Raw genomic sequence first — 15287 nt, 5'->3', positions numbered from 1 at the left:
CATTTAGTTTTCACGGTTGCTGGGAATTCCCCTTGCCCCTATACACACCAAGATTACAACCCAGAGCGTTCAGCGCCTGGCACGAACGGGAAAGAGGCTCACGGCCGATTTTTCTCCCTCCATTTTCTTTTTTTAAAAAAAGAAATGACGAAATGAAGCAACAATGTTTTCCTTTCTTTTTTTTTTGTACAATGAGCCAGTACGAATGTGTACGAAAAATGCAATGCAAGAATGGGAAAAACCAGAAAAACAAACTTCTCTTTTTCGTTCTAACGGATGCTAAATGAATCGATCAATTTTATGTTACGGGACTCCTCTCTCTCGCGATTAAATAGGATCTAGCTCGTCATATCGCGACTCATGGGTGTTTCCTGCCACTGTTGTTTGCCTTCGTAAAAGAAGAAAAGGAAAAGCCCGGGCTCACTTTCGATACGCTCGCTAATTGGTCGTGCGACTAAGCGCGCTGGGGTAGATTGAATGTTTTGCCTCTTAAAAAACATTTAAATAGACACGGCAGGGGCGTGATCATATGAGATGAGAGGCGACCAACTGATCCCAGTCGATCGAGGCCTGAAAGACTTCCTGTTGAAGCCAGATCTCGTAGTGGCGCTTGAACTCGTCGGTCAACTCCACAGGGTGGCTAAGCACGCTGGTCAGCCAGTTATCTATCGGCTCGTATTCCGGATCCTGCCGATCGAATGCGGTTTTATGAACTTTCATCTTTCTCTCTTTCAAAATAATTCATACCATTACCACACATCCCGACGAGTTCTTATCGTAGCGACGACTGTTGAAGCGATCCACGGCCGAGCGTAAAGCGCATTCCTCCGCCTGGAAATCCCACGGTCTGGCATCCAGATCTATGAAAAAGAGAAAAAGAAAGCAAAATGAGGAGTGATACTAGTTTCCAAGTACGCAAATATTATATTACTATTTTCTATTTTGTTTTTCTTTTTGACGAAAGTATTTAATATAATATCTCACCGTTGCCGAAGGCCCAGTCATCGTTTAATCGATGACGCACTTTTTGATAGATGGCACTCATTGTTTTCATGTTTGACTTGCGCCACTGTCGACCCAGATATTTGGTTTGCATTTTCAATAACTTCAAAACGTACAGTTGTAGGAGTGCGTGCTTGACTTTCAAAGTCCTCTTCAGAATGGGCGCTGATTTGAAAACAACTAGCATCTAGACAAAAATGTAAACACAATTTAAAGAAAACCAAAAATAAACCGAAAACAGTCATCGCATCGTGACTTGACGAATATCGAGTGATAAGATTATGGCCTCCACGCCTCCACCGATAACGTACCATGATGCGCGAATGCTTCCATTTGGTTAGCTTATTAAGGATGCGCAGCAAGTTGACGCATGAAAACAGATTTCGCCAGCAGTAGGGAAGATTGGTACCAATTTCCAAACTCTCGGCTGTCAACTCTGGCTGGTCGCCAATGACGCAGGATGGGAAATCCAAGATAGCGATGCTGCAATCGCGATAATGTCAATCGTTTAAGAACCGGAGAAAAAAGAATACCAATATCAATGACTCATCCTTTACTACGTACTTGTTTTTGGCGCCTATGTAAGCCATGATGTTCTGATTGAAGAACTTGAGTACAAGTGGGATGCAATTGGCAAAGACCAGGTGCTGTGACATGAATTCAAACTGATAGACGTGATTCATCTTCAAGTGTTTCAGGAGAAGTAACAGGATGGCGGCCACGGCCTTCACCAAAATTTCCTTATGGCGGTTAACATCAATACCCAACTTCATCGACTGTAATACAGTCATCCTAGCAGGGAGAAAGGGGGAGAGAAAAATAAAAATCCATATTAGTCGTAAACGTTGGCCTTAAGGCCGAAGGGAAATTTCATCCGACATCAATAGAGATGGATTTCCCCAATTTCTAAAAATGGCACATTGAAATAAATCGCGATTTCCTTTTTTTTTTTAACACTCACGGCATTTCCTCCGGCAGGACGTCCGCCATAATATTAATAGAGTCCGTTTTGGCTTTGGACGTTGGAGCGGCAGCGAGTAGGATTTTCAGCAAGGCTATCATGTACTGAGGTAAGCTCGGCAACATGGCCTGCGAAAAATTGTACAGTAAGCAAAACTGTTGCAACAAGATGCACAGGCCCTGAAACTAGACCTGGTAAAGGATTTCCGCCGGAGTCAATGCTATCTCCTCCTGGCCTTTAGAAACCGGGTTTTTGTTGATATCCTCTTCTCGTTGGATTTGGATCTCCGTCAATGAGAAGTAAGTGTGCTGGGCATAGTATCATCATTACCAAAAGCGCATCAAGCGGGTGGAATCAGTTCTACACGTGTCATACCTGTTTCAAAACGCGCACTCCTTCGTGGATAGGCTGAGGAAGTCCTGCCAACGATACTCGATCGTTAGGCAGCATGAAACCGACAAATTTCATACGTGTAGTATCGAGAAACTGATCAACATCCTTTTGGCGAACTTTTGGAGTCCAGGGTAATGCTACAAAAATACAAAGATTTATGCTAGACATCAACTAATCTATCATTTCCCACTTGATACCTTTCCTAGGGAGGTGTAGTAGGTCGTGGGCTCGGAGGTTGAGGGATTTCCCCTGATTCTTCCATGGCTCGACGTTCTTCGATTTCCCTCAATTCATCATCAGCCTGATCATTATTATCCAATTCCATGGTTAATGATTCATCCAAGGAACTCTGCTTGACTAGGGTCTGAAAAAAGAAATATATAAAGCAGGGGTATGAATATCTTTCGCGAATGGAATGAAATAAATGATAAGAACTGTAGAATTACACGTCGGAACGGACGAGCAGCTGGACCTGGTTTCTGATTTTGAGCCTCCAGCAGGTCGGCAGCTGACGCAGGAGGGGAAGCTGCACGCATGGTTCGCGTTACTTCGATGGTATCTTCTTCTGGTAATGCCAAACCCGCTTCAGCACGATATTTCCCTATAAACACGATAAGAATTAGGGCCCTTGGTGACTAGAGTACGAAATCACTAGGCAAATAATTACCTTTTAATTCTTTTTGTTCTTTCATTCCACCAAGAGACACCAGCAACACTTTCCACAGAAGCAACAGGACCTTCTTCATTGGGAAATGAGGGCATGATCCACTGCAAAATTTGGTCACCATACTAAGCAGTTTTACAGCAAGCAATTCATCGTTAATTGGTTGAGCTGCAAAGGTAATAAGAGTGTAAAGAGGAGAATGGCGGACAACATGACTTGGCTTCATTATAAGAATTTTATTTTACCGATTTCAGTTCGGAATTCTTCTTGTATTTTCTTGAATTCATCGCTGTCCTCTTCTTGAGATGAACGGAAGACTTCGACAATGGTGTAGAATACCGATAAAATAATTCGAAGATCCCAGCTATCTGCTAAACTGACAGCTAGTTTTCTCATGGCTGTATTGGCAGCGCCACTGTTTCTGTACAAAATTTTTCATTTGTATCTTTGATTCTGTTAAATCCTCCCTCTAAAGTATTACTTACTCAATTTCAAAGTTCAGCAGTTCCAGAAATGTGTGAAAAATCCCAGTTTTATAAAGTAAGAGTACATTATTTCTAGTCCAATGCTGCTGCTCTGCATCACTCTGAACTTCACCCCAGCACCCTTGAGCTATGTAAAGGATTGCTCGAGCAGCTTTCATTCTCAAAGCTTTGTTGCTTAGCTCCAATTGTTCTGCAAGCTTGAGCAAAACAGAAACCCTCGTTGCATCATTCAAGGTTTGCCAATGTGGCCTTATGTGAAAGAGTTCCATCAGTTCTTCAAACGCCTGAGCAAAATGAAAGTTTCAGTGACCAAATTGTCATAACACACTACACTAAATTACCCTGATATTCGTTTGGAATTCTGGCCCCTCTGTGTAGCTGTAAAGTTCAGCAGTTTCATTTGCATGCTTGTCGGCATCATCATACACGAAATCCAAGTCGGGACAGTCAATAGTTCCCTATTAAGATTCAATACTCAACATGATATACTTATCTCATTTTGATGAAATAAATCTACAAACCTCGGAATCTTGACGTTGTCGTCTGAGAATCTCGCGTAATTTAGGTGGGCCCCTCCTGGCCCCTCCAACTTCATCCATTTTCAGACTTTACCGACCAGTTTATTTTTATACCCGTCACGAAAAGTATTTTTTGACATCTCCCTTCCCTCTGCAGAAGAAATAAAAGTGCACCAGAATGTGCTACCACCTAGCGAAAAAAACTAGAACTCGAATAAGGCGACCATGTTTCATTGATTTTGTTCTCTACGCGGCAAGAAGACACAGGAACATAGGCAGACGCCTACTTCGTTGATTGGAAGACATTCATTACATTTTATCGCCACCCGTGCAACGTTCACCGGCCAGGGCCTTCCAAATGCTCACCGAAACGCGATCCCTACAGGCTTGTATGAATATTGGAGCTCCTTGTACGGCTTGGAAATCATCTAGAACTCGGCCTATGGTGATAGACAATGAAGGCGAAATATGCAGTTTTTCAAAAGCTAGAGCTTGCTCCAAAAGCCCAACTGCGTATAGTCAAACAGGATCAAGGATAATATTTCTGAATCGTATATTTCTGGTACGATCGATATCGAGCCAGCAATCAAAGCCAAGGTACCAATATTTGCCAATATGTGACAACAACATTCGTTGAGTTCTTTGGATTTTAGAATCCAGGAGAAACCAATAGATTTCGTCGTTGGAAGCCCGTGGAGTCCAAACAGGTCACCGTTACGAAATTCGAGAAATCTAAAACCACAAGAGCCTTCTTCCTATTTATTACGCTGTACAATTGGAATACTGTAGTTCAGTGTAACCGCAAACGCCAGCTTGCACATCGATCGTCCTACTTCCGTACACTTCGGTGAGTATACTACACTTTTCGTTAATTACTTCGATTAGAGAACTAAAAACTAAAAACAAAAAAAAATGAAAAAAAAAAAAAAAATCATCATAATAATAAATCTCTTAAGCCCATTAGCCATGGCTTAGAACAGCCAATAGATGGACACATGAAGTGTGTGTGCGGACCAAATTGTAAGGCGATACCTAAACTTGGAGAGGGTTGATGCGATGTTGCGAAGGTTGGAAAAGCCCTGCATGAACTGATGAAACTGCGCATGATGGCAACGTGTGTGTTGAACCAGGACTACTGCATGTGTAAGAGACTTGAGTAGAAATATTAGGAAACCTTATTTGGGTCGAGTGTGATACTCGACCTTTATTTCGTGTTTCGTGTTTGTTTTCAGAAGTTTAAAGACCCTGGGCCGGGGCGGTACTGTCGCACCGACGGATGTCGTCAGACGCCGTGTCTGGAGCCTAAAATAAAAGCCTCTACACAGACGCTCTGCTCACGGTCGAGCTAAAATAAAAGAGACCGAAGAAAGAGATGAACCAAAAGACTGAACGAGCCCCTCCGTCTTTCGATGAGCAGAGCCTCACAAATTGTGAGATCGAAAGAGAGAGGAGACTGGTGATATTTTCTTTTTGTTTTCTAGCAGGATGGAAAGAATGAAAGAAACCGGCAGAGAGAAAGAAGAAAGTCTTGACTCATCGTGACCTTCTCTCGGAGAGATCTGACGTCGTTTCTTGGTCAAAACTTTCTCTGTTGGTCTCGAAATTAAAGTCGGCAGACATGATCTTTTCTTCTCTTCTTTCGATTCTCTTCTTTCGATTGGATTTCATTTTTCTTTTCCTTTTTTTTTCGTGTCTGATTTAGGGCAAGGGGCCGTCTCATGTCAAACACGAGCGGCTGCTTTCGATTTCGTCTGTCCCTATACCGGAACGGCAGTTTACCTGCAACACGAATGTCGCACGAATCGAATCAACGACTTCCATTTGATCAGAGACCAATAGCAACAATAAAAATAAAAAAAAAAAAAAAAAAAAAAAAAAAACAGCGAATGAATGAAACCATCCACTCCCTTCTCACGAAGTCACGCCATGCACAGGTAGGCCAAATTCATTTGTTTCGAATACGCGTTCATTCCTTTTTTTCTTCTTCTTCTTGCCTTGACGTACAGGATAAATCCTAATTTCAATGTTCAGACCCTAATCAAAACCTCGTCGGCCGTCTGGTAGACAAGTGAAAGAATGTCAGCCGGATATAATTCATTCCATGGTGAAGGACCTTCTTGGATAGATTCACGCCTGTATTTTTCACAATACACGATTGGCATCAAGGTCGTCAAACGACATAAAGTTGCGGTCAAGTTAGTTTCTTTCTCATCCGGTCTGACTGCTTTCTGAAAACGTAAAAAAAAAAAAAAAGACAATAAGAACATTCTCTCGGGAATTGTCTGCCTGCCGACAAGGTGTACAGCCAGAACCCAAAACTGCAACTATATGCTCTGAGTTATTGGTTCCCCTGGAAGAAAAAGAAAACATGACTAATTCTCACTGGTGAGTCAGACTACTTACGCCAACAATAATCCCACTCAAAAAATTTTAAAAAGAACAAAAAAAAAAAAAAGGGCGTCGAACCTTTGTTGCGATGAGCTTGAAAACTCAAACCTGTCGTCGGTCCATGTTATTTTTCGCGGAAAATAAACAAATACAATTTGAAATTTGACAAGCTTTCGACCCTGAACCGCCAGGAATAAATAGATCATCGACCAACCTTAACCCAGTTTTTATCCGAATCGGATCAGATGACGTCGCATTCGGCTAATCGATGAAGTGCGTATCACCCCTTTTCTGTAACCCACCAACTAGACATGTTTTTCTCGGTGCGTTAAAATGCAGAGGTCGCATCCATCAAAAATGAAAGAAATCAGGTGATTCATACGAGGTTTTTTTTCTTTTCGCTGTCTTGTCGACTTAAAATCACGTTCATTACTAACATACGAGAGGAACACAAAAGAGAATCGGAGAGAGAGGGGAAACATGAGGGGGGAAAATTGGTTTAAAGCCCACAAGACATTGTGACACAATCAGTCATTCACTTCATTATTATCGTTCAAAATACAAGGCCAAATACACAGCATTAGAGCAGCAGTAGCAATAGCAATACTCGGCACTTTCACACACGCACACACACGACGGAGCGTCAATTAAAAAAAAAACATGAACAAATACACATAGAGAGAGAGAAATAGAGAGATGGATAGAGAAGGACAGCGAGAGTCGACGGTCGGGGCAAGATGATTTTCGGATCTCTAGCGAGAATGAGAAGTGAACAACGCAATAAAAGCTTACTACGATGCATTTTGGTCATGACAACAAGGAGACTACGGAACAAGTTTGGAGAGAAGGAGGCAGATGCTTTCTGCTGCGGGAGAATTGCGTGTATGATTCCCCTCCGGGAATTTTTCAAGATCCTTCCGAAGACCCTGAATGATCGGTGGCTTTTTTCGTGCTTGGGGAAACAAACATTTCGCCACGGCAACTTCATGACCGAAAAGAGACAACGGTTTAAATCGACGAGGACGCAATGACGCTGGGTACTGAAAGAGAAAACATATTTTCCCCTTGAGGTGCCATCAACTATTCGCTGAGAGATGGTATTCCTTCTCTGCATGCGAGGATCCAAATCAAATGGTACGAAAATAATACGTTTTCTTCTCTCAACGTGTACAAGAAGAAGCAGAGAGAACGTTCGGGAGAGGAATCATGTTTGTCAACAAAACTATAATGGACATGCTAAACAATGCTACACTTGTTCCTGTTGCGGGTGTCATAACGTGAGTCGTCAATCGAAACGATTTTTTATTTCTGAAACAAAAGAAGGGCAAATTACAATGGGACCGTTGCTCTCATCGACCAAATTATTAAAAATATTGGGAAGGGGGATGCAAATATTTTTCATTTTTTTTTTCAAATCCAAGAAGGAAAAAAAATCATCATTCTGAGAGAATGTTGTGGAGAGAAACTACAGATTATTCGCCATCTCTGCACTTTTGTTTGGCTCTGGTCAAATGTAATCGCCCAAATGTCACATAATTCCGTCTTTTTTTTTTGTCTTTTTCTTTTAAATACATTAGTTTTCTTTTTAGATTTTTTTTTGGCGTGTCGATATGGCGACGTCCTAAGTCAGAACTTCGACCCAACACAATACACACACAAAAAAAAAATATTGCAAAAAAAAAGAAGGAAAAGAAAGAAAAAACAAACAAACAAATAAACAATAGTTAAAAACGTGAAAACTAGTCCAGAAATCAACGAATGAGCAACACCCAAATCTCCCTTTTATAATTATGTGTCTTTTTTTGTTTTGTTTGTAACCACCCGGAGGAACCTAAACTTCCACAGCGATATCCTTGCAGACAACGCGAGCGAGAGATCATCACGAATGAGCGAGTGGGTGTGGAAGAGAGCTTCTCTTATTCTTAAAAAATTTCGTCGTCGCCTTCTTCAGTCCGTTCTTTTTTTTTTTTTTAGCCCACCCTAATGTGTGACGTTCCATGCCTCGTTCGGGAGTTGAAATAAGAAGCAAGACAATTCGTCAACGATCCGCGGAGATCAGAATTTGATAAGGAGATGATAGAGACAGCCCGTTTTCATCTTCTTCTTATTCTTTCTTCGTTCTTTTTCTAAATCAGCGTGCACTAGTGAAATAAGAGATTTCTACGTCCTTCTTTACCCGTGAGTGTTTTGCTTTCCAAATAAAAATCAAAAAAAGAAAAAAAAAAGACCATTTCAAAAACAGGGTAACACAAGTCGACAACGGCTGATGACTTTTATCGTTTGCTGCTCCTCGAAATAGACGCGAGGGGAGGCAGTTGACGAGACACAAAGTAAAAGCGTACAAGGAGGACGCATATGCTGTCGATGGCTTCTTACGACGAATGTTTCGTCCGTGTCGCGTGAAATGAGAATGCCGGGGTAAAATACATATCAAGTAAAAAAAAGAGAGAGAGAGAGAGAGAGGGTGAAAGTGAGAGAGCGAGAGAAAAAAAAACAACAAACAAAAACAACAAAAAAAAAACAAGGAGGAGATTGGTTGTGAGAGCTGGGGTAAAAACTCTCAGTTTCATTAGGAAGAAACGCCGTTGGGGTAGCACGAGTGATCAATGACGGGTAACCGGGTAGAGTATCGTCTTTGCCCGGCCGCTGCTGCTGGACCCGTCAATGTCGAAGCTAGGGATCCGGTGCTGCCGCTGTGGGGCAATTTGGTCGCCACCGACATGCCAGAAGCGCTCGCCGAAGAGCTCCCTTGGCCAGCCAAAGCCAGCGCCTCATTCATGGCCGCTCTCCGAGTCCTCATAAAGACCCTGGTAGTTACCGGCGGCCAAGCTCCACCGCCGTTCTGTTGCTGTTGTTGTTGCTGCTGCTGCTGTTGTTGACCACTACCGGCTGCAGAGGTTGAGGTGCCAACCGAGGATGTCGATTGAACCAAGACTGTTGTCCCGTTGGCTGAAGTAGTGTCACCGAGGACCATCAAGTCACCGGTTCCGCCGCTCGAACGGTCGCTAATGCAACCGCCATTGCCGCCACCGGGACCTCCACCTAGACTATTGGTCCCGCTACCGACGCTGCCGGTACTCGAGGTCCGCCAAGGCGCCTGTCTAGCCGGACTCTCGACGGCCGTCGATTTGGCTGGAGTCCGGGGTAACCTCCGTCGGAGCCATCCGTGCCGCAAGGCCTCATCGGGTGTCATCCGGGTCTCTGGATCCCAGTCAAGGCATCGGGAGATGAAGTCGACAAAGAGGGTTTCGTCTTCGGACCATTCGGCGGCGCTGATGCCGCCGTTAGCGGCTGCGTTGGCCGTGCTGTTGGCGGTAGTGACCTTGTAGCCCTGTCCTTTGGCTTTAAGGGCCGTGGCCAAACTCCGGTAACCGGGTGGTCCGCGCGGTTTGCCTCGTCTAGACGAACCGCCCTGTAGCTCGATGGTGCCGTCCGGCCTTGTCGTGGCCATGCAGTAGCGGGGGTATCCCTTGGAGCTGAAAAACATTTTAGCTCTTTTCGATTGCTCGATGAGCCTCGGTGGCGGCATGCCCAGCAATTCAATCATGCAGGCCAGTTGGTCCGACTCGTCTTCGCCGGGCAGGAGAGGGTAGCCGAGATGGAGCTCCGCCAGGATGCACCCCAACGACCACATGTCGATGGGTAGGCCGTAGCGCAGGCCCAGAATGACTTCGGGTGCTCGGTAGAAGCGCGACTGGATGTACGTGTAGACCCGATGGTTCTCGTAGCAGCTCGAGCCAAAATCGATAACCTACAGAAACGGGTGGGGAAGAAAGAGAAAATGGAGAGCAACGTAAATATGAGAGAAAAACAAGAAACTACTCAACTAGAGTTGCTTGATTGTAATTACAAAGATTACATTACAATTGGGAACGGAATCGATTAGCAACAAGGTTGCCAAGTGACAAAAGAACCGGTTCTTATCAGTTCACGCCAATCTCAAAGACTAGCAAAAACCACGGGATTCATCGAAGCGACTGACGTCGTGCATTGCAAAATTGTCGATAACATCCTACGTCCGCTTTTATTTTTTGTCTTTTCAAGTGGCTGGTAAAAGAGGCCAGTAGCTACCGAATGTGAGCTCCCCAAACCCCCTAAATAGACGCGCGCAGATGCGTCAGAAAAGTAGCAGACCAAAACAAGACTCTCTCTTTGAAGTGAGCAGACGTTGTTGATTAAAAAACTTGGGGCGCAGGAAATGAAGAGTTCCAAATCGGGAACGGCCAAGGCGGAAGCTTCATCCGTTCAAACCGACCACTAATACACAACACACCTGACAACAAAGATGGCGTTATAAAGCGTTCCCTTCTTTTTGCACCTCCTTGGCAGTGGCCCCGTTCTATTTTTCTTTTTAGCGAATAAAATACAAAACACACACAAACAGAAAACTCATTCACACGAATCGGAAGCACCTTAATGTCTCTCATGTGGCTCGATGGCGTTCTCGACCTCATTCAGTAATGGACTAACAAGATCGTCGTTTTTTTTATCATTGACCATTTCAATATAGGTCAACGAGGAGGTGGAGGAAGTTGGGATCTGCCTGGACGGTTGATTGTCCAAAACGAAAAGACGTTCAAAGAGAAGGAGAAAAAAAAGAAAAGCAGAAGGGAAAACGGGGGAATAAGAGACCAGAGGAATAATTCCAAGGTTGGAGTGGGCGGCTCCGTCTTCTTAGCATGGCAACGTTGTGTACAGTGAAAGTCTCGAGGCTTTTAGGAGGGGTGCGAGACTTTGCTGGGGCGCACAACTTCATGGCCACCATATATTCTTTGAAATTTTTATATGTGCCCTTCACGAAGTTCGACCAACCGAATACTGGAATAATACTATCCTCGCCGATTCAAAGCGCCAATACACAACAAATATGATACACTCAAAAACTGGCAAAATGGGGAAAAAGAAAAAAAGAAAAGAAGTATGCGACTTGCTGCTGCTCCGAGCGTTCCCCAATCGGCGCCACAAATGACCGCCCTTGAACTGTGACGCCGGTTCCCAGGCTTGTATAGCGATGCAGACGACCCTCGAGTGCAGTTCACTTTCCAATTAAGAAAATCACAATGAACCAAGTGGCAGCAAAGCAAGCCTATCTCCAGTTGAACAGGAGCCACATCTGATTTTTCCCCCTTCTTTTTTTTTTTTTTTTTTACAATCTCATTCGTTGTCACGGCCAAGATGCGCTTCCACCAAAGAGAAACGTGAAAGCTGGCAACCCAAGAAACGGTTTCTCTTTTATCATCATCATATACAGCGCACACGGCAACAGCTCGTCGTCAGTTTCTTCAAGTTTTGTCTTGCTTAAGCCCGTTCTTCTTCCCGCACCTGTTGGTGTCCATTTTTTTCCTCTCTCTCTCTCTCTCTCTCTCTCTCTCTCTTTTACTCCTCCTCGGCTTTCTTTCTACACAGCTGGCTGGGCTCAAGAAAGCCTCAACAAAGGGAGAAAAGAAGAAGACGAGGGTTGGCAAACCCACACCAGGTGGCTGACCCAATGTGCTGGGAAGAAGTGAGTAAAGAAAAGCAAAAGCCACACGGAACCAGTCGGCAGCCCCTTCTAGGGTCAGTGCAGGTCAAAGTGTTTCCTGGGAACAAGGAACCCATAGAGGCGGATTCGTCTTTGAGAAAGGGGGAATATTTATGATTTAAATCCCACCATCACTACTCACTCCACCACCCTCTTTCTTTTTTCCGACATCTCTTTCTTTTGTCCGAGCGGCCCTAGTCTCAAATCTTTGTGAGTTCTTTCCCCCTCTATTTTCTTCTTCTTTCACACGTGAAATATACAGAAAATGGCCGTTTCCTTAGGAGAAACATTTTGCGTATGATTGGGATACACAGCATCGGTCAAGTTGCGCGTGCTGCGCAGACACTGGACAGACCCAGAAAATCGATCGGCAGTGTCACAAGGAAACCTTCTTTTCGCTGTCTCCGTTCGTTCTTTCTCTCCTTCCCCTCCAAGATAATGAACCCCGTGTGCCATAAAATCCTTCAAATTAGAACGACGAAGAGACTGTATTTACATGTAGACCTGTACACAATATTCGGTCAACGGAAATGTTTTTTTCTTTTTCGAGGGTCTATTGCTCTCTAACAATGCGGATCGAATAAAGCCACTAACTAGAAATGAAGCCCCTCTCACAATAAAAAATAACGCCGCGGTTTCCATCGAACCCGGAACAGTTAATCGAAATTTTCCATCATCCCGCTACATTCGTCGTCGAGTCCCGAGTGAGAACGTTTCGGTTTCTTTCCCAAGAGTCCCGTTTCTATTCCATGTACTCCCGGCACACAGCCGATGCCGTCCAGTTCATCCGACCGACCATTACATTCCCCCCCCCCACGCCCTCACACACAAAAAAGAAGTGAACGTATGGTAGTAGTAGTGGGTGGAGAAAGGCAGAAAGAGACATAGAAATACTAGATAAATAATAACATATAAAAAATTTATATCTACTCACTTTGATGCCACTGCGGCCCTGCTGCTTGAGGAGGACGTTTTCGGGTTTCATATCACAGTGGATGATGCGGTTGCGGGCGAGGGCCTCCAGACACTGAAGGAGCGAATGGGCAAACTTGCGGACCAGCTGCAGGCTGAAGCCCTGGAACTTGTTCTTCTTGATCAACTCGTAAAGGTTGATGGAGAGCAGCTCAAAGGTGATGCAGACATGATTGCGGAAGACGAAGCAATCGTGTAAATGAATGACATTCATCTTATTGTCCTTGTCTTGCTTCTTTAAATGCTCCAAGATTTTGATCTCCTCTTGGGCCTGGCGGTGGAAACGGGGCTGGTTGCGGACCATCTTCAGCGCCACGTAGACGTGGTTCTTGTGGTCGTAGGCTTTCACCACCTGGCCGAAGCTACCTTTGCCGATGACTTTGAGCACCTCGTAGCGATAGGCCACGTGGTCGTGGACAACGTGAATATACGAGTCTTGTTCGTCGTCGTAGCCCGAGTTGTGCGTCGACATGATGGGCCGCTTCTTAGCCATGGCTCCAATGAAGTAGACATGGGGGTAGTTCAGGATCTCCTGGCACTCGTAGGGCGTCAGCACGTTGCTGAAGTACTTGAGTACCTCCTCTGGTTGTCGTGGCTTGGCTTTTGGCTTTGTCACCACTCCATTGCCCGTCCCGTTGCTCTTACTGCCCGACGACGAGCTCTGCTGCTGCGAAGGTGGACTGTCGCTTGGCATTTCTGACGATTGAACGTGCGGGGTCAAAATGGGCAAGAGAGCGACTCCGGGTGGATGCGAGTTCAAATGTTGCTGTTGGCCGTTGTTCCCCAACGAGTTCAACGAAGGATGAGTATTGGATGAGGAAGTGGGCAGAGGTAGAGAGTGATGAGGATGAGGAGGCACAGCGACGGGCAACGATTGCTGATGCGGTTGCCAAAGCATCGACGATGAATCGTCGATTTGGCCTACACCACTTAGAGATGGCGGAGGAGGATAAAGCGATTTGAAATGTCCGATCGTCCTCTCGTCGAGGCCACAGAGATGTGGCATAGAAGGAGAAGTCAGACGGAGAGGATCCAACGGTCCACCCGCTAGACCCAATGCGGCTCCGAGTTCTACTGAAGGCGCAAAAGCGTTGTGCGGATGGTGGTGGTGTTGTTGTTGTTGTTGCTGGTGATAGGTCGGTCCACCGTTATTGCCCGTCGTGGCACCACTGCTGTGATTGTGGTGCTGAGGAGGATAGGCGCCGGCAATCGATAACGGAGCGCCGTAGGGCAACGTGAAGGCGAACGGATTGCTGTTCTCCTCAGAGTAGTGATGCGGGATGGCTGAAGGATTGAGAGCGTGGAGTTCGTCGTTGGTCGCTTGCTGTGCCGCTACGGCTGCCGCCAGTCCGCCCCAGCGCGTGTTCATGAAATAGCCCAGCGACATCGCCAAACCAACCCCCACACACAGCACCCGCCCTTTTTCCCCCAACACACACAACAGCTAGGGCTACCTTTAGCCTGGCTTATTCCTATCTACTTTTTTGTGTGTGGGGCTCAGGCGGAATAAATGATTCTGGGTTGTAATGGGACATACACAAAAAAGAAGAGGAACACAACCTCGAGCCTTTCTGGTTGTGAGAAGAAAAAGGCTCTATCACAGGAGCCTGATCATGGCTCCACTTTCTTTCTTGACTGATCACACAAACATTCTCTTCTGTCGTGCCTAGTGGTGTGTGGTTCTGCAAGTGATTGGGTTGGCTATTAACCACAATCAGAGCCCGAGCTGAGACAACAAAGGTTTGTGACAGCAATGGGCACTGTCTGGTTGGCTGTTGACTTTTCGTGTGGTGGCTTCTGTTGTACCGATCCCATCGGCGATTTCTTGTGCTGGTGTGGTTATCCTTGACAGAAAATGTTCCTGAAAGACAAAGGCAGATGATCAGCGTCAAAATCTCCACAAAAAAACCTTTTTCTTAGGCGTCTAAACAGAAACAATTGACCATCGTTGAGAACAAAAACAGCATAAAAACCCCGTAGGCAGCACAAGGGCCTAGGTCCTTCTTTAAAAATATAACTATATATATAGAATTTCACCCGCCATGTTTTTTTTTCTATCCCCCCTTCCCATCTCTCTCTCTCTCTCCCTTTTTTCTAGAGGGGGTATTTTTTTGTTGGATGTCTGGTCCCCTCCACCCCTCCCCCATATTATTCCCTTCCCCTTCCACCCCCTCACCATGGCTCCGACTCGAGTTGGGAATCCATCTACCCTCCAAACACAGACACACACACAAAGAGAACCCATACAGCCCGTAGATTTTTCCATAAACGAAGCATCCTACACACAAGTGTGTGGCGTTTTTTACCTTCACCAAGTCGACACAACACCAGTTTTTGGGTATCTTCTTCTGGGTAACGAGGGTTAAAACTGATGAGACTAAAA

At 45.1% G+C, this 15287-nt stretch overlaps 2 protein-coding genes and 1 long non-coding RNA gene across 6 annotated transcripts; 1 reads left to right on the top strand and 2 right to left on the bottom strand.

Annotated features, from left to right (window-relative positions):
- Window positions 1-145: 145 nt before the first annotated feature.
- LOC130704324 (striatin-interacting protein 1 homolog) lies at window positions 146-4187 on the bottom strand. Its single transcript, XM_057525801.2, is given in 16 exon segments — window positions 146-687; window positions 748-860; window positions 985-1189; window positions 1314-1485; window positions 1567-1794; window positions 1964-2091; window positions 2155-2271; window positions 2339-2493; window positions 2554-2564; window positions 2566-2720; window positions 2803-2957; window positions 3024-3188; window positions 3266-3441; window positions 3506-3789; window positions 3847-3963; window positions 4027-4187. Coding segments are annotated over 16 exon segments (2421 nt in total). The 5' UTR covers window positions 4105-4187; the 3' UTR covers window positions 146-525.
- Window positions 4188-4239: 52 nt separating this feature from the next.
- Window positions 4240-6622, top strand: LOC132088136 (uncharacterized). 4 transcript variants are annotated; one of them, XR_009421392.1, is made up of 3 exons: window positions 4240-4620; window positions 4677-5957; window positions 6030-6622. It is a non-coding gene; the product is annotated as an uncharacterized LOC132088136 (long non-coding RNA). The 4 variants fall into 4 exon arrangements; XR_009421390.1 differs by having other exon boundaries at window positions 4245-4870; window positions 4980-5957; window positions 6030-6620; XR_009421393.1 differs by having other exon boundaries at window positions 4250-5479; window positions 5726-5957; window positions 6030-6617.
- A 2025-nt stretch (window positions 6623-8647) lies between these two features.
- On the bottom strand, window positions 8648-14948 carry LOC130704219 (dual specificity tyrosine-phosphorylation-regulated kinase 2-like). Its single transcript, XM_057525690.2, has 2 exons — window positions 12867-14948; window positions 8648-10162 (listed from the first exon to the last, which is right to left on the bottom strand). The coding sequence occupies exons 1-2, from the start codon at window positions 14289-14291 to the stop codon at window positions 8981-8983; spliced, it is 2607 nt and encodes an 868-aa protein (XP_057381673.1). The 5' UTR covers window positions 14292-14948; the 3' UTR covers window positions 8648-8980.
- Window positions 14949-15287: the final 339 nt, after the last annotated feature.

Source organism: Daphnia carinata, chromosome 7, assembly GCF_022539665.2.
Source record: "Daphnia carinata strain CSIRO-1 chromosome 7, CSIRO_AGI_Dcar_HiC_V3, whole genome shotgun sequence".
Lineage (NCBI taxonomy): Eukaryota > Metazoa > Arthropoda > Branchiopoda > Diplostraca > Daphniidae > Daphnia > Daphnia carinata.
The sequence above is the reverse complement of the archived record's forward strand: the minus strand, read 5'-3'. Positions and strand labels throughout refer to the sequence as shown.